This window comes from Typopeltis vanoorti, chromosome 5 (genome assembly GCF_054136105.1).
Source record: "Typopeltis vanoorti isolate ZY-2024b chromosome 5, IOZ_Tvanoo_1.0, whole genome shotgun sequence".
NCBI classification, from domain to species: Eukaryota; Metazoa; Arthropoda; class Arachnida; order Uropygi; family Thelyphonidae; genus Typopeltis; species Typopeltis vanoorti.
The window spans coordinates 46598357-46622739 of record NC_143553.1 but is presented as its reverse complement, the minus strand read 5'-3'; the positions used below and the strand labels follow the sequence as shown (position 1 = coordinate 46622739).

Genomic DNA, 24383 nt, shown 5'->3' with positions numbered 1-24383 from the left:
GGGGAAAACTATAGAGTTTCTCTGTCTTCAGTATAGGAAGACTGGACAGAAATTAGAAGAAAAGTTAGAGATGAAGACCGAGAGAGGATATCCTTGTATAAAAAGACGTGTGAAGTTTATTGTAGTCGTTAATCCATATACGATTTATTTCAGTTAAAGCTGAAAAGGAACTTTCCTGATCTTCAGTTCATAGAGAAATGGACCCAGTAAAGTTTGTTTTATTTAGGATTCTTAGTCTGATAAGTGATTTCTAACAGTGGATATGGCCTTGGTTATTTCTGCAGAAGCTTTCATATAGAAGTCAAATTTGTTCTGAAGTGTTAAAACTGTTGATCAGGTTTTAAGGAGAATACTGAAGCTTTCATATAGAAAGTTAATTCATTCTAAAGTGATGATTTAGCTTTTAGTAGTGTATTCAATGGAGTTTGTTGTTTCTTTCATATAGAAAGTGAAGTTACAGAAGTGTCCTGAATGAAGACATGATATGTTTTCTTCAGTGTTCTGTGGTTTATGATGCAAGTGAGTGTGTGCAGTCACCCATGAAATGAGTGAGCGAGTGTAAGAATGACCAAAGCATGTGGAATGTAGTCTCTCAAGCAAAAATATTGAATAGAGTAATCAGTTCAGGATGTAAAGGAGGTTGGGGAACTATGGTTTCTATATGCTAATACCAGAAGTATCATGAACAAGAGGAAGGAGTTTCTGGCATTGGTAAGTGTAACCTTGCCAAAAGTTATAGGCATTAGTGACACACAGTTAACAGCTGATGATGTATTTATGGGAATAAATGTGAAGAGTTTAGTATTTTAAGGGAGAATGTAGAAGATTGGATGGGGGAAGTGTACTGCTGATGATGGCAGATGAATTGCAACCAAAAAGAGTAAGAGACAAGTGGGTGAATAGCAATTCTTTTGAAGCAGTCTGGTGTGAGATAGAGAGCCAATAGGAAAAGTGACAAATACCTGTGGTCAGTTGCTGCTGTAGACCAGGAGGCTCCAGGGACGATGTGGAAGACAAGCATCAGCAAATTAGTATAATGAGTGCAGATCAAGTAATTATTATGGGTGAACTTCAACTATAGAAACATAGATTGGAAGGAGGAATGATCAAATGGTAGGAAGGAAATAAAATTTATACACTACTGAGAAATAATTACTTGAGGCCACATGTTATGGAGGGACTTCAAGTATGATAGTGTTGTATCTGTCATAGAATCAGAAGAGCTTTCCATGACCAAAGTGGTCATATTGTGTCCAGTTGGGCAGAGTGATAATGTGCACTTGACTTGGGAGTTGCAAAACATGGAATTTCCTGTCAAGAAGAAGTATGTGTGAAACTAACAAAGCAAGTGATTATGACAAGGAGGAAGTTTGAAGCTGTGCCATGGCATAAAAACCTGCAACTGAAGTATGTTAGCAGTGCATGGGGAATAATCAAGGGGTAATCTGGAAGAACCAGTATCAGATTGTCAGGAAGATTAATCAGGTAGGAGTTAGATGGATGAGTAGTATTATTAAGCAGCAGCTACAAAAAAAAAAAAAAGGAAAAAATGTGTTGTAGAGGATATATAAGGAGAAAGATCACCAGCAAGCTACAAGCAGCACAAGGGTTTGGCAAGAAAGGTGACTAGCACGTAAGGAAGGCAAAATTAGATTATGAAAAAAAACTAGTCAAGTAGACCAAAGGAAATTTCAAAAAATTCTTTCATTATGTGGCAAGAGGAAGAATGACTATAGAAGAATAACTTTAACAGTTGCTGATGGTAGTGAGGTGATAAAAGCAGATAAAATAGCTGAGTTCCTCAGTGAGCACTTTGCAAGGATATATCATCCAAGTGAGGATATTGCTGTGAAAGATGTGACAGAGATGGATTGTTTGGAGGTTCTTAGAATACTGCAGAATCTCAATGTAAATACAGCCTTGAGATTAGATGGTATATCAGTTTACATCTATAGCAGTGTGCATTGCATTGCCTCTAACTAGGCTCTTTAATTCAAGTCTCAGTGCTGGCATAGTCCCAAAGGAGTGGAAAGAGGGCAAAATAATCCCATTACATAAGGGTTCTACAAATTATAGACCAATTAGTATCTCAGAAGTGGTAGTAAAAGTACTGGAAAAGTTGGTCAAAGAGAGAATTCAGGAGTGGGTGGATAAGAATATGATACTCTATGAGTTATGGCATGGCTTTGTGAAGAGTCAGTCATGCCTTAGTAATTTACTACCTTTTTATAATAGAGTGATGGCTCAATTGGATAAAGGGAATGGCTTCGTGATGATACTTTTAAAATTTGATAAGGCATTTAATAGAATACCACATAGAACTCTTACACACATTAGAACAAACAGGGATGGATATTAAACTGGTTATATGGATATAAGAGTGGCTGATGGACAGATACCAAAAAGCAGCATATGGAGGAGCAGAATCCAGGGGGTGTGTGCTGCAAGGCTCTGTGCTAGGACTGCCACTGTCTTAACACGTTCGCTGCCAACTACGAGTATACTCATAGTTGGTAAACTAGCCAAACAAGCCAGCTACGAGTATACTCTTATGATGCTTACCGCCGGCAATGAGATTACTGTACTGACCTTGAAGAAGTGAAAATGCTTGGCTTGTGGAGGTAGCATCAAAACTGTGTATTCTCATAGATGGTATATGCTCTGCACAAGCCAACTACGAGTATACTCATATGACGCTTACCGCCGGCAATAAGATTACCGTACTGACCTTGAAGAAGTGAAATTGCTCGGCGTATGAGAACAGACTATGCCGAAGTAGCATGGCAGCGAACGTGTTAATTTGTGCATGTACCTTAATGATATAGGAAATAATGTGAAGGAAAATATTCGGTTGTTTACTGATGGCGCAAAATTGGATAGCCCCAGTGCTTTTTTGAGATGGTGTGCAATGGTACCACATGAAACTCTTACACAAATCAGAACAAATAGGGATTGATATGAAACTAGTTATATGAATACGAGGGGGCTGATGGACAGATACTGAAAAGTAGTATATGGAGGAGCAGAATTCAGGAGAAGGTAAGTGACTAGTGGTGTGTGTGCCACAAAGCTCTCTGCTAGGACCACTACTGTTTAATTTTTACATAAATAATATAGGAAATAATGTGAAGAGAAATATCCAATTATTTATTGATGATGCAGAATTAGATAGGGTCAGCACTTTTTTTTTTGAGATGGTATGCAATGGTACAGCATACTAACATCTTTATTAACAGTGACGCTTCACTTCACTGGCATCTACAGATGCCGTATGGTCACTCCAATGCTCGGTGATATGCCACACCAGGCCTCCCCATGTAATCCTGTTGTTTGCTTTTCTGGCAGCCTCAGCTCTCTGAAGATCAGTCACTCCACATACGCCATCCATCCATCCATCTCATTGATGGTCTACCCCTGCCTCTTTTTCCAGGAACTTTACCTTCTATTACTGTTCTGAGAATTCCCCCTTTCATCCTTTCTATGTGTCAAAAATATTTTAACTTTCTTCTGTCAATATCCTTAAGAAGCCTTAAAGCTCTGCTGATCTTTTCTAACACCCATTCATTTGTACGCCTTTCAGTATATGATATCCTCAACAGCCTTCTGTGACACCACATCTCAAAAGCAGATATCTGTTTCTTATCTGACTTCTTTAGGTTCCAAGTCTTACATCCATAAGTCGCTGTTAGAAAAACAACTGCATCCAAAATTCTCAACTTTGTTTCCATGGAGATAGATCCATCCTTCGAAATTTTAGACAGGTCTCTGACTGTTGTTTTAGCCATTCCTAACCTTTTTCTGACATCTTCTGAACAGCAATTCTTCACATTAATAATGGATCCCAATTACTCAAACTTGCTGACTTCCTCAATTCTTTCTCCATTAAGGTGCACTTGTTTCTCAAGAGCTTCTCTGTTTGTATTTCCTTTGAGAACCATAATCTTTGTCTTGCTAGGATTGAGTTGACGTCCTCTGTTATTACTGATCTTGTTAACTTTGTCAAGAATTAGTCCTAGTTCTTCCATGTCATTACAAAGGAGTACTGTATCATCAGCATACCTCAGATTACTGATCAATCTACCTCCTATCCTAATTCCTGTCCTGAGCTCATCCAATGCTTCACGCATGATGTCCTCTGCATATATACTAAACAAGTGAGGGGGGGGAAAGTAAACATCCTTGCCTAACTCCTTTTCCAATTTGAAACCAGTCAGTCAATCCAACACCTGTTCTTACCGTGGCTTGTTGCTCCTTATACAAGTTGGCTATCAACCTGATAGTGTGTTGAGGAAAACCCATTTTTTCATTACTCCCCACAGTTTCACATGCTCAATACAGTCAAAAGCTTTAGAGTAGTCTAAGAAACACATTACCAGAGGGAGTCTGAATTCTTTATATTTTTCTATGATCTGTCTAAGGCAAAGGATCTGATCTCTGGATATCTTTCTTAAAACCAGCTTGTTCCTCGGGCATCTCTGCCTCAACTCTGGCCCCAATCCTATTTAGCATGATCTTCAATAAAATTTTGCTTGCTTGAGATATCAAACTAATAGTTCTATAATTCTTGCATGCCTTCATATCACTTATCTTATGTAGTGGTATGAAAACTGACTTCTACCAGTCTCTAGGCCATGATCCTGTCTCCCATATCCTTGTAATCAATCTATGAAACACTCTTATCCCTCCGTCCCCTGTGGCCTTAATTAACTCTGCTGGGATTTCATCTGCACCGGGGGCCTAATTGCTGTTGAGCTGCTTAACTGCACTTTCAACTTCATGCCTAAGTGGAGGAAGTTCCAAATCAAAATCAAAATTTTCCTGGTGGGAGGGCTCCACATTTTCTTTATCCACTCTGCTGTACAGTTCCTCACAGTATTCTTTCCATCTGTTTTTGATTTCCAACTCTTCTGTTAGTAATGATCCATTCCTGTCTTTGATGACATTTAATTTAGCCTTAAACTTGTGCTTTAAGTCACGAACTAAATGAAACATCCTCTTATAATTGTGCCTTCTCATCTGGAACTCTATTTCTTCACATTTGTTAGTATAGAACTTTTCCTTGTAATCCCTTGTATTCTTCAGTCCCTGTGTCTCTTTGTTTTTCCAATCGCCTTCTTTTGATTAGTTCCCATGTTGAATCTGATATCCATGGGTCTCTTGGTCTTCTTATTGGGCTGAGATATTTCTTCACTGTATCCTGTATTATCACCTTGACTCCTTCCCAAAACATTTCTGGTGAGGTCTCCTCATTGGTCTCCAAAAAATCATCCAACTGAGTTGATGTTTCTTCTGTGAATCCACTAGGAATTACTCTAACATCGAGTCTAGTGGGATGGGCCTGACCTGGAAGTTTTCAGTCTTAGTCTTACTTTGGCTCTTACTAGCTGATGGTCTGTACCACAATCTGCTCCTGGACAAGTATGCACATCATAGATGCTTATCTTCCACTGCTGGAGAGCCAGGATCTGATGCCTTGACCTATCAATGTTAGGTGTCCAGGTATAGGTCCATTGTGGATGTTTCTGGAAGCAGGTATTGGTAACTAATCTGTTAGCACGGGCAAATTCCAACAGTCTTTTGCCACAGGTGTTATGTACACCCAGACCAAACATGCCACACTCCGGCCTGACTCTCATACTCTTTCCCACTTTTGCATTTAAGTCCCCTAAGATGTACAGTATCTCCTTGGTAGGCAGTCCAAAACAGTTTGTAAGTTTTCATAGAATTCCTCACTCTCTTCTTCAGGCCTATCCGTGTGGGTGCATGAACTACCACAATTGATACATTGGTAGGCCGAGCCTTAAGTCTAATAGAGAGTATCCTATCATTAATGGGGGTTATAACCAAGAATATTTTTTGCCTGAGCTGTCTTCAGTATCACAGCTACCCCATGATGTTTTGAGTCACCACCTGAGTAAATAACTAGCTTACTGTCTGTCTTTTGAATTGATAATTAATTTTAATTAGTTTTAATTTTTAACTTTTATTTAAATTTTTAGCTAGCAAGGAATGTGTACTGGCACCTATTGTATGAGGGGGAAAAAACTGCTAGTAGGGTAATAGGGATGGCTAATCAAGACAATGTGAAATGCTTGCAGGATGATTTAAATAGAGTGTCAGAATAGCAAAAGATAATGTGGGGAAATGTAAAGTTATTAATTTTGGGATAAATAGATTGCAAGCTGTATACATCCTTAATGTACTGTACTCCAGGAAATAGATGAAGCTAGGGATTGTGGTGGTGGGGGGATGGTAGTAGATAGAGAATTGAAGTTTAGAGGGCATATTGCTATGGTTTCCAATCAGATTACTTGGCTATTGAAGAACATGCTAATAAGTAGAGTTGAAGAAGTTGTTATTCCTCTGTATAAGGCCTTGATACATCCACATCTAGATTACTGTACTCAAGTCTGGGCACCTGGATTTCTTGAGGATGAGGAAGTGGTGGAGAGGATGAGGACCCTATGAGGATAGATTGTGGTTTTGTGGGCTGCAAAAGTTGGTTGATAAGTGAAAAATAGGGGATATAATAGAAACATTTAAGTTTCTATTATATCCTTGAAGGGTTTTATAGGATTGATGCCTGGAAGATTCCTGGAAGTTGAGTAAGAGTGTGTGGTTAGCAAGGGTGTGAGGACTAGATTGATCATTTGGAGAGTGGTGAATGAATGGAATTGGTTGCTAGAATTAATGAAAAAGCTAATCTGCTTGCCTTTATTTAATATATATAAGTAATAAACGTGCACATTTTATGTGCACACTTTGTTTGCTTGTGCTTTAATAAAGAATATAATTAAGAATATAATATCTTGTCAAGTATAATTTACTCTGTGTACACTAGAATTTTCCAGGACTCTAATCCTTATGAACTACATAATCCAATTCTATTTAAATTAATAATGATTGAATATAAACACAAGCAAGTTGCATGTTTCATTGTTTATTTAAATATTTTAGAGAAACTGTTGATTGCATTTGATTTTTAGGGCCTCATTAAACTCAGAGGTGACAAATGTTGGACAAAACTGACATGCATGAATTATCATTATGAGGTATGTCTAACTTCAGTGAACTTTGAATTCTAGCAGTATAAAACTAACATTTGTAGTTTTATTTATTGAGATTTGAATAGAAAGTTGAAAGTAATCATAATAAGTTGTTTGGTTTTATGACTAAAAATACAGTAAATCACACAGTATCTATTCTTATTGTCTGATGCTGCTGGAAATTAGATGATGAAATGGCTGCATAAACATGTATTTTGTGTATTTTATTCCATGCTCCATAAACAGAAATAATTTATCCATTCATTTATTATAATTTATCAGTTCATTTCTGTTGTATTATTTCACTAATTCATTGTTGTTCCTTAACTATGGCAGTAATCTTTCATTATGCTAAGCAATTTTGACTTTGTTGCACACATCTTGAATATGTTTGCAGTACGTGCCACAGTTTCTTTATTGTAAGAGAACAGGTTGAAGAAGTTACATTTGTCCAGAACTCCAGAAATAATACAACTTTAATCTACTAGCCACAAAATAAATTTCACTTGCCCAAGGTATCACTCTTCTTTATATAAATATTGTTATAGGTGTTGTTTCAAAAAACTAAATCTATGATGACAAAACAGGATAATACATTCTTTAATTCTCATTATACATTACACATAATTATTTAGAAATGTGCTTTCCTTTAATGTCGGTTTAAAATGTACACCACAATACTGCTCATCACAACTCAATTTTGGTCTTTCGTTTTTTGTTCACAATGAAGGGTGAATTTATATAAATTATCTATAAGTAATAATTTACTAGGAAAGACAAATAATAAAATTCATGAAAAAACAAGGAAGTAAGTAGCATTTCATTTGGAATGCTACTTACTTTTTGCAATGCACTCATTCATACACTCCACTCTTTGACTTATTTTTGAAAGATAATTGTATTTTTTTAAAAATTAACTGTATTAAAAAGCATATTTGTTATGTAAAATTTTGAAGCATTTAACTACACTAAGCTAATTCATATTGTGAGCTGTGAAAATAAGTTTGAGATGATATTACATTACACTTGTGCATCTACTTAATATGTTGGAAGAATAAGATGTGCTACATATTTAATTAGATTGTGCCAATTTTTATTTTTGTTTATAATAACCGGTTTAATTTATTAATGAAATTATATTGTGAAAAAAGTAAATTTTTTTAAAAGTAATAGATTGTCTGTATTGATTTGTTTAAAATTTATTTATTGGAAATGATAGCTGTAATTTAATTTAAATGTGTTCATGATATGATGAAAAACTTGCATGATTTCTCACACACTTTCAAGTGTGGGAGATTTACTGTTTTCAAGTAAAGCACCGTAACTATAACATGTACTTATTATTATTGAATGAGTGAAAAATTAATTATGATACATTTTTTTCACTTCATGACTGAAATGAAAACTGGAAGTATGATGCTCAGTGGGGCATGTGTGGAATGAAAAGAATACCATAATACTGCTATGAGAGAAATTAGGGTATTTTTGGAACTCAATATTTGTGAATTTATGAAATATTTGTGTGTTATTTATGAAATATTGCATTTAATAATTATGAATTGTTATGTTGTGACAGTTTTATTTCCAGCTCATTATAGTAAAAGCTACAGAACTAGCCAGTGCCAAAAAATGGTCAGGTTGTTTTGGCACTGGCTAGTTCTGTAGCTTTTACTATAATGAACAACTGATGTGGTAGGTTGACTTGATCCTGTGTGATATACTGTATTTGCATTCTGTGATAATAAGATAATGAATTCATAATTGGCATACATATATTGAATAGATATACATATACAGATAATGAATTCATAATTGGCATGTTCACATATATTACACGAATTCACACCAAATTGTCCCTGCTTTCCTTACTTCTTATTTTCTGCCAATTTTGTTTCTATAGGTTAATTAATAGATTCTATTGTTTTATTTTGAATGTCTTATAATTCAACTCTTATTTTCATGTGTCACATGTGTGCATTTGTGATATGTGAAAAAGGTTTTGCTGAATTTACTATTTTTTATGAACTTCCACCTAAAAGTTTACAAATGTATAGTACATTAGTACAGATGGGCCGAGGTTTTTTTTTATTTCAAATTTTAATTTTTGTAGATATTATTTTTTAAATTTGTAACGTAATCTGGAAACCATGATCTAGAGACCACATATGGAAGTTTTTGAAGCCATTTCATCTTCAAATTAATGGGTCGGCAGTCTCACGCTACTGATGAAATTCATTTCCCACTCATAGATATCCATGCCCATGGTGAGATTTGAACCCACCCGCAGTTTGCTAGTAGGAGAGTGGATATGCTGTCTACTTGGCCAACTAGGATTGACAGTAAATGCTTTTGAAATAAATACAGTGGAGTTTATATAATTTGAAGCTGGAGAGAAATATCAAAATAACATAACTTCTATTATTTTTTCTCATAAAGATAGTAGAATTTTACTCTTGAGAGACACTTGTGGCATTATAATTAGGAATTATAGATACGTTAACACAAGAATATTTTAATATTTGCCAAATATTTCAGTCTGAAACTAACAGACTATCTTCAGTGGCTACATAGGAACAGTTTTTAACAAGGTGGAATACCAACAATTGATCATTCAAAAGTAGAACGAGCTGCATGATGTTACATTGCTAAGCATTAAAGAGAGGAAAAATTTCATCAGAGTGATGACTAAATTATAGGTATTAATTCACAATTTCATATAATCTTAATTTATAAACAACATTAATCTAATGTAGGAATTAAAAGTTTCAATTAATTTAGTCATCACTCTGATGAAATTTTTCTTCTCTTTAATGCTTAGCAATGTAACATCACTTGACTCGTTCTACTTTTGAATGATCAATTGTTGATATTCCACCTTGTTAAAAACTTCTTATGTAGCCACTGAAGATAGTCTGTTAGTTTCAGAATGAAATATTTGGCAAATATTAAAATATTCTTGTGTTCACGTGTCTATAATTCCTAATAGTAGAATAATGTCGAAGTATATATTAGCAGTAATTATAAGGTTAATATTTTGAATAAGCATAGTTGTGCTTGTGTATAGGCTTTTATGTAGATTATCACTCATGTTGAAATTTTAATTATTACATGATATTTCCATGAATTTCAAGACAGTGTGGGAGGCAACTGTACATTACCAACCCTGCATGAGCTTGCCTTCTAAAATTACATAATCCACCATCTACACTATATAATTGACTGTCTGTCCTGCACCATTCTATGGAATATTTTTGTTTGTTATTTCTTTATGTTCTCAGATTAATTTTTAAACTGAAGGTGAATTATCTTGTTGTATGAATGTAAGGTTTTTTTTTTTTCCTCTCTTCAAAACTTTAGCTTTCAGCACAGGCAAACTGTTCACAGAACACATATAAATAACAAGCAGAAATACCGAATAGATGTTTTTAATCAGAAAAATTTTTGTTTTTATAAAACAATTGGAAATGTTTAGGTATTTAGCTGGGCTGGTTGGCTGAGTGGTTAGCATGTCCACTCTCCAGCCAAAAGGTTGAGGGTTTGAATCCCGCCATGGACATGGATGTTTGTGATTGTCTGTGAAAATACTAGTGGTAGTGGTGGTGGGCGGTAGATCAGGGTGTCAAACTGGTGGCCTCTCAGGCTGCGTGCAGCCTCCGACGCCTCAAGGAAAGCTTTAAAAAAAGGATGGTTGCTTTTTATAATAAAACAGAAATACCGTATTTACTCGAATATAACTTGCCCTCGCATATGACTCGCACCATTGTACCCTGATTTTACTTTATGAAAAAAAGAAATTTTTTTCATAAATTATTGCATATACATCACACGCGAAAATAAAGTTGAACCACTTTCACATCGGGACGATAACTTGCTCCCTGCAGTAAACAACACGCTTTCCCCAACTGCCACTATACTGCAGATGCAAGAAAAACAAGTAATTTTATTGTACCACTGCATAAAGTGCAGAGACATTTGCTATCTGTGTAATATATTTCCTAACATGTATAACATATTTCTTTAGTGTGATTAGGGACAACTGGTATAAAAACGGTACTAACTAATGAATCACATGTCCTCTCCCACATTAACCATGCTGTTTAGACTCGAGCAAAACTATGTGTTGCACTGGAAAACACAGTATCTAACTAAAATCTATTGTTTTTAGTTAGATGTGTGTGAGTGCTCCCACTAACTCAAACACAAAGCTGCAATAAAATTCATAAATGTGTTAAAACTAAGACATATAGAGGGAATGTTGTTATGACAGTTTTAGATATTATGGAATTTGGTTGAAGAGAATTAGTGTTTCAGCTCAAAAATGTCAGTTTGACTTTGTGTTTTGGTAACACGATCTTTTGTTAATGCTGCACTAATCATATCCACATCTTCATAGCTGTTCTATCTCTATTGGCCTACCATTGCTGTCTATTTCACATTCTGCTTTCACTCTCAGACATTTGTGTAGGGTGTTCGTTACATATCTAAAATCTTGTAAATTACTTGTAATTTTTACTTGGAATAATGGGAAAGAAGATGATGCTATTTGGATAGATAACTTTGACAATGCACACAAGGAAAATGCTCTCAAGGCCGGAAGTAGCTATAACGAAGAAGAGATTCTTGGTAAGTCATCCCCATTTTCAGTTTTTTTTTCTGAAAACTTTAGTTTCTAAAAATCCCTGCATATATCTTGCACCATGATTTTTTAGCTTCGATTTTGGGGGAAAAAAGTGCGAGTTAAATATGGTATCAATTTATTTGTTTTCATACGACGTTTATAGTTACAATATGGATGCAACGACCTGCTATAATATAATTGCAGTAATAAAAATTTATATCACAATTTCAATGTTAGATCCGATCCTAATCAATCATAAACTATATTTATGCTTTCATTGTTAATTTATAGCATGCTGCTGGTAACTTGCTGAAAAAGTCAAATTCTATTGGCTGCCAGCTGTTCACGTGATGCGCAGCATATCCACTTATGTGAATCCAGCTAGAGTTTATAATTGACTGTAGATATTTAGATATTTGAAAAGAATTAGTGTTTCAGCTCAAAAATGTTGGCTTGACTTTGTGTTTTGGTAATGCGATCTTTTGTTAATACCGCACCAATCATTTCCAAACATTTCAAACCTTTTAGTGAATGATTCAACGGCAACCTAGCAGTGAGGGAATCCCTTTTATTATTATTTTTTAGTTTTATTTGCAATAGTATCGTGCAATTGTCTAACAGTTTTGTGTGTTTTTATTCAAACATTTTTATAAAAATTGTTAATAATATTAATAATATATTTATTTACCGAGGCAATGTCGCTTTCCAAGCCAACAAGAAAAAGAAAAATTGCTGATGAGGGATGAAAATTTCAAGAAAAAGGGAATTGAATTACTTCTGCACTGAAACAAAGGACAAAATTGTGTGCATTATTTGTAATGAAACAATTAGTGTCGCCAAAGAATATAATATAAAAAGGCACTACGATAACATTCACAAAAAACAATATTCACGCTTTGAGGGCAAACTGAGAGAAGAAAAATTAAATAGTATGAAGAATTCATTTCAAAGTCAACAAGTATTTTCAAAAATTATGAAAGATAATGAATCAGCAGTGAGAGCTAGTTATGAAATCAGCTATTTATTGACGAAACATTCCAAACCTTTTAGTGTCGGTGCCTTGGTTAAGGAGTGTATGATAAAAGCAGCTGAAAACGTATGTCCCAAAAATGTGCAAGTATTTCATGATATTTCTTTGTCTAGAAATACTGTAATTGAAAGAATAACCGAAATGGCAGATAATCTGCATGACCAGTTGCAAGAAATATCTGCAAACGTACAGTGCTTTTCAATTGCACTTGCCGAAAGTTTTGATATTTACGACGTGGCTCAAGTTGCTTTGTTTCTTCGGGCTTGCAACAACAATATGAATATTACTGAAGAGTTCTTGGAAATGATTCCCATCCATGGAATCACTACAGGGGAAGACATTTTTGATGCCGTGTGGGGCATTTTGGAAAAATACCAACTTCCTCTGAACAGACTTGTAGCAGTGATAACTGATGGTGCTCCAGCAATGACGGGCAAAAATAAAGGTTTTGTGTCAAGACTTGCAGCAAAGTTAAAGGAAATGTATCCAGACATTTCAAAACTGCAATCTTTCCACTGCATTATTCATCAGCAGGTCCTGTGCTCCAAAGTATTGGAAATGAGCAGCATACTCATTACAGTGTACAGCCTGTGACAAATACTGTGAACTTCATCCGATCCAGAGGCCTCAATCACCGCCAAATTGCACAATTTCTAAAAGATTTGGAGAGTGAATTTGAAGGGCTACCTTATTACACAGAGATTTGTTGGTTATCTTGTCATAAGGTTCAAAAAAGCTTTTTTTTTTACTTTTAGAGGAGATCAAATTGTTCCTAGAAATGAAAAATCATGATTGCATTTCTTAATGATCAGACACGGGTACAAGATCTAGCATTCTTAGTTGATATTACAGGACATTTGAATGATTTAAATGTCAAACATCAGGGGAAAGATCAGTTAATAACACACATGTATGATGCACTGGCAAGTTCTAGATGTAAGTTAGTTTTGTGTCAAAATCATTTAAAAGAGAATATTCTAAATTGCTTTCCTATGTGTGAACAGTTGAACAATAAGAATCAAAGTTTTACCTTTTCTCAATATTGTCTCAAACTAGAAAAGATAAAAGAAGAATTTGATAGGATTTAAAGATTTTGAGGAGCAAGAAGTTTTTTCTCATTTTACAGAACCTTTTTTTCTTTAATTTCGAAAAAGCTCCTATTTGTATTCAAATAGAACTTATTCATTTCCAAAATGATTCCATTCTAATACCAAGAAGTTGGTATACCAAAAATATACAGTTATTTAGGTCAAAAATATCCGGAAATAAAAAAGTTTGCAGCAGATATTCCATGTTATTTTGGAAGCATCCATTTATGTAACAATCATTCTCATGTATAAAAGGTAACAAACCGACGTCAACCTTTCTGCCATAATGAAGGTCGTATGCTCAAATCTTTGAGTCCAAATTTTGGCAGGCTGGTTAATAATAAACGTTGTCAGGTGTCAGGAAAAAAATAAAATACTGAAATTAAATTACTATAATTATATTATGCAAGTATATATATATATATATTAAGGATACCAAGTAATTTTATAAACTTGGTTTTTTACTCCTTCTCCCAAGTAAGCAAAACAGTTAAGTTTGCGCCTGAACGTAGTTCAAGTCTAAAGGCAGTGCAACACCAGGGCAACTTGTGGTAAAGGTGGGTAAAGCTCTGATCACTATTCTTAGTATTTCCAATAATATAAAAAACATCTCACTAGGAGATGTATACTGTTATACATCTATAAGGCTCTGTATTACTAAACACCTTGGTATTTCAGGGTAGCTACTCACTGAGTAGACCTCAAAAAAGGTTGAAACCAGTCTGGGTAGTGACCCCCTCCCCACCCATAATGTATAACAGTATACATCTCCTAGTGAGATGTGTTTTACATTATGGGAAATACTAAGAATAGTGATCAGAACTTTACCCACCTTTACCACGAGTTGTCCTGGTGATGCACTGCCTTTAGACTTGAACTACGTTCAGGCACAAACTTAACTGTTTTGCTTACTTGGGAGAAGGAGTAAAAAACCAAGTTTATAAAATTACTTGGTATCCTTAATATATATATATTATCCCCAAAGTAAAAAACTTTTCACATATATATATATATATATTTTTTTTTTTTTTTTTTTTAACCCGAAAATATTATCATTTTTCTCCAAAATATTTTCAGTAACATTTAAAAATTCTCCAAAACATAGACCCTCCCCCCCCCCCCCAAAAAAAAATAGAAGTATTTTATTTCGACACAAACAAAAAAAACTTTCAATCTAACAGGAGGCTCTAAATTTTTATTAATGAGATGGTTATTAATGTTGAAAGTTTATTTTTCACTTGGTTAGACTATAATAAATTTAGTTTAATCCTTTATCCAAGTGTGAGCAAACAGAGTTTGCGCCTGAATGTATCTTCAGGACTGGGGTAAGGTAGTACAACACTGGGCAACTCGTTGCAATGGTGGAGCAAGATTACATCACTCCTATCTCAGTATCTCCAATAATGCAAAACACATCTCCTTGCAGATATGTATAATGTTATGCATTAAGGGAAGGGCCACTACCCAGACTAGTTTTGACCTTTATTGAGGTCTCTTCAGTGGGAGCCAGGGCCAGATGTGGAGATACCAGGCAGAAGCAATAGTGAGGTCATACCTATAGGAGTTGGCAAAAGGTGTGCCAGCTTTTTTTATTAAATTACTCTTGCTATTGCTTCTGCCTGGTATCTCCACATCTGGGCCTGGCTCCCACTGAAGAGACCTCAATAAAGGTCGAAACTAGTCTGGGTAGTGGCCCTTCCCTTAATGCATAACATTATACATATCTGCAAGGAGATATGTTTTGCATTATGGGAGATACTGAGATAGGAGTGATGTAAGCTTGCTCCACCTTTGCAATGAGTTGCCCAGTGTTGTTACTACCTTACCCCAGTCCTGAAGATACTTTCAGACGTGAACTTTGTTTGCTCACACTTGGATAAAGGATTAAACTAAATTTATTATGGTTATTAATGAGAGTTTATACTTTTTTTTTTTAGAATGTATAAATATATAAATATTTGATTTATTCAAATAAAATTTAATTTTGGTTTAATTTGGATTAAATGCTATCTATTGTAAATATTAATATAATAAAAATATTCTTTATATTATTATTTTTTTTTTTTTTGAGTTGTCATAATCATTATACTATTATTTTATGTCTTCTAATGACTTAGAATAAATAAAATTTTTATTATTAATTTTCCAATTTATTTATACTCATTTTTTCACTTCCTTTTGATCCAATGGCCCTCAGTCCAATTGAGTTTAACACTCCTGGTGTAGATGATGATTGTAGTTGGTGAATTGGGTGGAGACAGAGTTGTAGAGTAGGTGGCCTCCCTCGATGAGTCTTTGGACTCCCTGGAGGTGTCATGTAATAATAATAATAATTATTATTCAAATAATAATGAGGTTCTGTCATTTGCTACCAGGGTATTGGTGCAGGATATATTGTTTCCCTGGGAAATTTAAAAAAATTTCATAACAAGCAGTTCCGTATCTCTGGCCTATGAAAGAACTACAGCAATTTTTTGGTGCTTAACTTTGTTTTGTAAAGATGTAAACTCTTTTAGATGTTGATTGGCCATGAAATGAAATTCACGGCCAATGAAAGGTAGATTGATGCACCTATATCTTAGTTTCAGAAAACTAAAATATAAGATCTTACAGTATTGATATTTGACAAATAGCCTAATGTCATGCATTAAGGGAAGGGCCACTACCCAGACTAGTTTTGACCTTTATTGAGGTAGAATGGGAGTTCATGTCTCTCATCATTGGCCTTTGGAGAATAAAGCATGCTGAGGATCAGCAGACAGTAAAAGAGGAGTATGATATAAGATAGAGTAGGATAGTAGGAGGTAAAAAGAGGCCTCAGTCAACCTGTTTAGCCTTATTGGCTAATTGGTCTGTAACATATAATCTCAATTTACCTGTTCAGAAAAGGTTAAACATAGACTTTTGTCTCTAGTTCTCATATTATTTTATCTAAAGTAATGATTTACTCCAGTATTAATGGAAGTTCTTTTTATGTTACTAAATATAATATCCTTATTTTTATTCCAGGTATATATATATATATATATATATATATATATTTTTTTTTTTTTTTTTTTTTTTTTTTTTTTAACAGGATATAAATAATAGGACTTGTTTAAATATTTATTTTAAATCTAAAATAACGGGACTTAAGGTCCGGTAAGTAGGAATGAATAGGAACTTACTGAGGAACTCGTATACCTGGTACCACTGGGACTTAGAATGGGGAAGAGACTGGCCCGGGAGATGCCGCTCACGAGGAGCAGCACCGCCTCGCAGTAAGCCTTCGCCGCCCGGGTTCTCAGCTCTCCCCCCCTTGTTTGGAGTAAAGAGACCGTGCCAGCAAAAGCTTTGTGGCTAGGGGAAACAGAGTGGTTATTCTTTTTCCTGGGGTGGGGGGGATGGTGGGTTTTTTTTTGGGTTCTAAAGAGATATACAGGGCTTGATGCGTCCCTGTATAAGAAAGCATATTATCGGTGGTTTGCAGTATTGATTCACAAATTTAAAGTCTCCTAGTAAGTGCCTTTCTTGTGCAAGAAATTTGTGTAAGTAGAAAAAGAAACCTTTTCTTATTCTTGCATACATTAAATTTGCGTCTCGTACCTGGGATTTTTTCCGTACTTTCCAGATGTGATATTTTAGTACATTGATTAGGAAGATAGTGAACTTTTGGGTTTTTTGGACTGGTGGCGGGAATTGTAGTCGTACTACCTCTTCTACTGTCAGCATGGGGATTCCCAATGCTGTGCTGAGTCTCCGCCAGATGCGTTGGGCTGGTGGGCAAAAATAAAAGAAGTGGTCCACCGTTTCCACGTCCCGGCAGACATCGCAGAATGGGTCGCAAGGGTTAGGTACATACCGGGATTTCACCTTTTTCACCGGGAGCCGCCCGTAGGCTATTCTCCAGGCTAGATCCCGATGAAAAGGCTGTCCCCAGCTATTTTTGATGTTTCTGAAGAGAATTTCATTATTTGTACTAAGATTGGGTGTATCACGCCTGGAAAGTTGGAAGAAATCCCAGTATACTGCTTTGGGTTTGTGTGTGAGGATTGCTATTCCTCTGTCTCTGAGTGTTGTGATCGATTTCACTACTGTACGGTACCACTTGGGCACCCCCCTTGCGCGGGGTCCAGCATAGTCCGTGATCCCAAAGAGGGGGAGGAAAAGTCCTATAAAATATCTAATTAGTAGGCCAGAAATGTGGTTGGAGTTTAAGGCCTTCCGTACGGTTTTGAACGTGTTTGCTTGTAGCAAGCTTCTGTGATCGGGCAGAGCATAACCCCCTTCTTCCTGTTTGAGTTGTAGATATTCTTTCTTTACTTCGCGTTTTCTCCCATTCCAGAAGAAATCCAGGAGTTCTTTTGATAATTTATTTTCTTGTGCCAGTGTGATGCCTGTGATATTGACAGTGTGCATCAGCATTGGGGTGACGATTGTTTTTATTACTGTCGCTCTGCCATAAAAGGAGAAGAAGGTTGGTTTGAACAGCCTTATCCTTTCCCTGCTTGTCTCCTGCAATTTTTGGATTGGTAGTGCTAGGGTGTCTGAATAGGGCACGCCTAGTATAGTTAGAGGCTGTGTCTGTAGCGTTAAAGCGTAGGGAAGTCCAGTGCTATGGAAATTTCCGAAACTTTTGATTTGGGTTTTTTGTGCGTTAACGCGAAGACCACTGACTATGCTGAATTTTTGCAGCGTGTGCAGATAGATATAGATGGACTCAGAGTCTCTGAGTGTAGCCACTACATCGTCTGCATATGCCACTATTTTGCATTGTCTGGAGCCTTGGGGAAGTGGAATACCGTTAATTGCGGGGGTGTTATCAATTCTTTTGATTAGGGGTTCTAGTACTAGGGAGAAGAGGAGGGGGCTTAGCGGGCAGCCTTGCCTAACCCCTCTCTTTATGCGGATTGGTTCTGTTAGAAACCCATTAATAGATAGTTGGGTCGTGGCTTCCGCATACATGTTTTTAATTGTACGCCGAAGTCTCGGGCCCACGCCTGTTTTTAGTAGGATGTTCTGCAAGTACCTGTGGTTGACGCTGTCAAACGCTTTCTCCAGGTCGGTGGAGAGAAGTGCCAGGGGGTATTTTTTCTCTTTGGCCAGTTTGATCAAGTCTCTTAACAAAAAGAGATTGAATTCCATAGATCTACCAGGGATCCCATAGACCTGTGAGCTTGTTATTATTTTTTCGATACCACCCTTAAGGCGCGTGCAGATAATTTTTGCAAAAATCTTGTAGTCTACGTTGGTTAGGGAGATTGGACGCCAGTTATTCGACAAAGTCCGATCTCGGTCTTTCTTGGGGATAAAGATGGTGTGGCTCTTAACGAATTCCTCGGGGATGTTTCCCGAAGTGAGGAATTCGTTAAAGATGTTTATTAACGCTGCCAATGCAAATTCCCAGATAGATCTATAGAATTCTATCCCCAGTCCGTCTGGCCCTGGGGTCTTCTTTGTTTTCATCATTCTGTACATGGCCTTTAATTCGGCTGCAGTTATCGGCCTGTCCTGTAGGGCACTAAGATGATCGGGAAAACGTGTTGCGTCCCACTCACTGAAGTCATCCGTGCCCTGCCGGTCAGAGAAGATACCGATATACTGCTGATGAAAGTGACCGAGTATTTCGTGGGTTGAGCGTAAAATCTGGCCCTTCTCCTCGATCTGGTGAATTGTTTTCTCATCATTAGCCGCCACCCGTTGTTGGTTGTAGAATGCGGCGGAAGGTGTTTCCAAATGTCTGAGATAGAGTCTCGTTCGAAAGTCGAGGTCCTCGACTCTACTCTGCCGCTCTTGCTGCAGTTCTATTTCTACTTGTCTGATGAGATCTCCGCAGGGAACTCCGCTCCGTTCGTTTGTCCGGTACCAGCCGAGTTCCCTGTAGAGATCCCTCAGCCGTTTGCGTTTTTGGTAGGCCCTTTCGCGTCCACATTTTTGGAACAGTTCCCTAGCCTGCCTCTTGAAGGTCAGCCAGTTTTCCCAGTCCCAGTTGGTGTTTGTCCATCCGTCACAGAGGTTCTGTAGCTGGTCGCTGAAAAGACTGGGGAAGGTAGGAGGGAGCCTCCAAGGACCTCTGGCTGTTTCCATCACCTCTGGGAGCGTGATTTTTAGTATGACCATCTTGTGGTCGGTTGTCAAGTTATGCACTGCGGTGTGACGTATCCTCTGAACATATTGTTCCAGGTTTTGGGACACGTACACCCTGTCTAGTCTTGTCGATATCTGGCCGCGGCCCCACGTAGTTTCTACTTTGGCGGGGTTATTCCGCCTCCAGATATCGACGAGGTCAAAATTTATACAGCATCGATTTAAAGCGGCAATGCCGCCAGTTCCGTTGTTTGCGTTCCCGCCTATTTTGTCTAGACGTGTGTCTTCCACACAGTTCCAGTCTCCTGCAACTATTAGGTGTTCTGCTCCCAGGAGATAGTTTTCAAGGGCAGAGAAGAAACCACTTCTGTGGTATGGATTGTTCGGGGCGTAAACTGCAGCAAGTCGGATGGTACGGCCACCGTACTTCCAGTCCACCGTTACTAGGCGTCCTGTGGCGTCTTTTTGGACGTTGAAGAACCCCCCCCCCCCGCGATTGGGGGGCGAATTAGTATCCCCACCCCTCGCGAGTGAGCGTCCCCGAAGCACCAGTAGCTGGTGACCGGATAGCTTCTTGAGAAGTTCTCCACGTCCCAATGCTTATAGAAATGGGTTTCTTGTATCAGGAGGATATTAATTTTGTGTGTTAACATTAGCCTCCAGACAGCGCTTTGCGCAAAGGGGTTGCGTAGTCCGTTAGTGTTTAAAGTTGCGATTTTAACTTCCATGTTGGTGTTAGAATGAGGGGGGGCGTTATCTGGTGTTTGTTTTATGAAACCCGGTTCTGGTTCCTCGTCGGAGCTGGTTGCACTTTGAGCATCCGAGACAATGACAAGCCTGTCTGTAGAGTCCCTGTCTTCGTCAGAGTCCATTTCGTGGACTTGGGGTTGTGCCAATTGATCCATTACTGGGGGTAGGCTCTCTAACATTGTAACGTCATTGTCGAGGGGCTTTGCGCCTATTGTTCGACGTTGACCTGTGGTCTCTGTTTCGTCCTCCGATGACATCATGCTGCTTTGTTTCGCTTTTTTCTTTTCCTGTGATTCCGTTTCTCTTGCGCGCTTTGTTGGGGCGCTGGGTGTGACCTCTTCCTCTTTCCAGCAAGCTTCATGGTTTGCCACATTGATGCTGGTGATGTTCTGTGTGTGGCGGCTTGCCTTGAGTATCTTTGGGGTTTCCGTTGCTGCTTCCTTTTCAGCCTGCTGGCCGAGCTCCGGAAAATCGCTCCTTGATATTTTCTCAGGGTTCCCGATGGGCGTTGCCCTAATCGGTGTTATGGTCCCTCCTGTTGCTTCTGAGTGTGTCTTGTACGGACATGTGTCCAATTTGTGGGTCAGAGCCCCACACTTAATACAGGGTTCTGTACAGCTTTCCATTTTATGCTTTGACGATTTGCAATTTCTGCATTGTATTCGAGGGCAATCTGCCCCAAGGTGTTCCTCTGAATTACATCTAAAGCACCTTTTTTTCACACCTGGGTAGTTCACCATTACCCTCGTTCCCCCCAAAAAAACAAAATTGGGGACTTCTTTTTTCATGTCAATCTGGATTTCAACATCTCCTGTTTTCCATCCTTTATAGTCTGCATACTCCATTGCTTTAATCTCGTGAATTTCCCCCCATTGGCTAAAGAATTTCTTGACTTCAGGTTCGTTCTCTAGGTATTCTAGTGGAAACCTGGTTATTTTTAGCGTTTTTCGTAGGCTCCCTACTAGAAACGGTCTGATTGTTTGTCCACAACAAATGAAACCCTCTAATAATTTCTTTTTTGTTTGTTCGCTTTTGACCACTATTTGAAATCTATTGTTCCCATAAGGTATAAAACCGTATATATTTTCAGCCCCTACTGTTTCGATTAGAGCTCTCGCTAACGCCCGCTGATCTACGGGCTTCGTGAGCTCGATACCGAGCGTCCTAGTTCTAGGCAAAAAATGCGACATGGTTACAGAAATTCCTGACTACTGGGTGTAGAAAGGGAATGTAAGGGAGGGCAAAATCGAGGAACGTTGGGCATTCCTCGCCGCAAACAAAGCGATACCAGAATAGACGGATAAAACAGGCAATAAAAGGAAAAAAAAGGTCTTACCAAAGCTGGGGAACTACTGCGGAATCTGAGCATGGAGCTCTCTTTTCGGGCCGTTGAAACTGGATCTTCTTGAGAGGTAGACGTCTGCCTTCGGCCGGAGCTTTCTCGGGGGTCCTCGGGAACTGTCTCTGGAATCCGCTGCGTTCTGCCGATGTCGATATTGAGGTCTCTTCAGTGGGAGTCAGGCCCAAGTTGAGATACCAGGCAGAAGCATTAGCAGGTCATCTCTACCTATTGGAGTTGCCAAATGGTGTGCCACCCTTCTTTAATAAATTACTCTGGATTTAGAGAAAGATGTTGAAAGTTTATTTTTCACTTGGTTAGAGTATAATAAATTTAGTTTAATCCTTTATCCAAGTGTGAGCAAACAAAGTTTGCACCTGAAAGTATCTTCAGGACTGGGGTAAGGTGGTACAACACCTTACCCCAGTCCTGAAGATACTTTCAGGTGCAAACTTTGTTTGCTCACACTTGGATAAAGGATTAAACTAAATTTATTATACTCTAACCAAGTGAAAAATAAACTTTCAACATCTTTCTCTAAATCCAGAGTAATTTATTAAAGAAGGGTGGCACACCATTTGGCAACTCCAATAGGTAGAGATGACCTGCTAATGCTTCTGCCTGGTATCTCAACTTGGGCCTGACTCCCACTGAAGAGACCTCAATAAAGATCGAAACTAGTCTGGGTAGTGGCCCTTCCCTTAATGCATGACATTAGACATATCCGCAAGGAGATGTGTTTTGCATTATAGGAGATACTAAGACAGGAGTGTTGGTAGCTTGCTCCACCTTTGCAACGAGTTGTCCTGGTGTTGTACCACCTTACCCCAGTCCTGAAGATACTTTCAGGCACAAACTTTGTTTGCCACACTTGGATAAAGGATTAAACTAAATTTATTATACTCTAACCAAGTGAAAAATAAACTTTCGACAAATAGCCAATTAATTGGCATTACTATTAGTTTCTTGTCATCAAACTTATGATATCAAAAAATAATGATAATGACATTTTTTTAAAAAAAGTATGTAAAAATGTATTAAAAAATGTATGTATGTATGTAAAATTGTCTTTAGCCAACTTTAAATTTGATCCTCACTGAACCAAACACTGTCATAACAAATTACTTCACTGAAAAGTCCCAACTAAACTCCTTCCATTCACACAAAACTTAAAGTAAATATGCTATGGTCAGTTATATACTATAACGAACTGTTTTTGTGGTTCTTATAAGGTTTTTATGATGGGAGCCAGGTAATTGTACAAAGTAAAATTGTCTTATTGTTCAAAAAAATTAAATAATCTCAGCCAACTAACTGCTATTTTTGATGGCAGATATGAAGTATTTATGTACTTATGTTAGCACCATGAAATGAAAAAATACTAAAACAAACATTTTATATTTTGTCTTATTGTAACTTTTGCTTGTTTGTGCAAATTGAAAATTTCACTTTCCCTGACCAAGAATTAGAGCAATTTTGTCAGTTCATGTTGATATGCAGAGATTTGCATTGTTAGATCTGAAATAGGCGACTTCAAATTTTACATGACGTCACCATTCCAGAATCTAACAATTAACAAAAAATATATATGCATATTTATCTTTTAGCGAAGTGTAACTATGTTTTTTTTGTAACAACATCTTGTATGATAAACTGTAAATTATGTGAATTTAAATTAATGTATCTATATGTCTAGCATGAATGTAAGTCAGCAAAAGGGGCAGATATGAGAGAAATCATTAGTGAAATATTATAAATGAAAGAATGCGTATTATTCAGCAACATAGGGCAAAGATCGCCCTAATACTATAAGAGCAGCGTAAGCACCCGCGGGCATCACATCTAAGAAGACATGATGACACATACGTTCCCGGAAACAAGACGTCCCGTATGTTGATCGGTGAAGTCACCCAGCCTGAGACCAATGGGTGAGACGATAAGAGAAATTCAAACTCGTAAAGGTGGCGCTCTAGGGGAGCGAAGGATCCGGCATGACACTGCAGCAGATTTTGGCAAGATCTACTATAGGCCATCAATGAGAGGGCAATCGATGTAAAACCTTAGCAGAGAGATAGCGCCCAACTCAGGTGAGCGTGTAACCCACGTGCCGATAAGATCGAGATAACCAGAATCGAAACAAAGAAGGAAGGACGGAAGAAAACCGATAAAGAATAGATAAGTACTCTCACTTGTTCTAGCCCCTTTTGAGAATTGACTAACAGTGTTAAGAGAATGCGTCTTAAAATTTGTAATGGAAGAAAGAGTGAAGAACTAAGATTTATGTAAATGACTATGCTTTTGAAATGAACTTTAAGAACCTTCAGTTAGATAGAGATTCTGTCGTAATTAATCCGAGAGAGATTATAAATGTGCTAAAAATGCCTTAATATCCAATTGAGCCGTAAATAAGAATGTATTATATGTTGAGTTATTGAATTTGCTAACA

At 37.4% G+C, this 24383-nt stretch overlaps 1 protein-coding gene across 1 annotated transcript in view; it reads left to right on the top strand.

Moving 5' to 3' along the window:
* LOC150106356 (lipase maturation factor 1-like) overlaps window positions 1–24383 on the top strand; it is a 239147-nt gene that overhangs the window by 76362 nt on the left and 138402 nt on the right. Inside the window, exon 6 of the mRNA XM_090393097.1 lies at window positions 6987–7052. Coding sequence (XP_090249223.1) covers window positions 6987–7052 — 66 coding nt within the window. The remainder of the gene's footprint in view (window positions 1–6986; window positions 7053–24383) is intronic.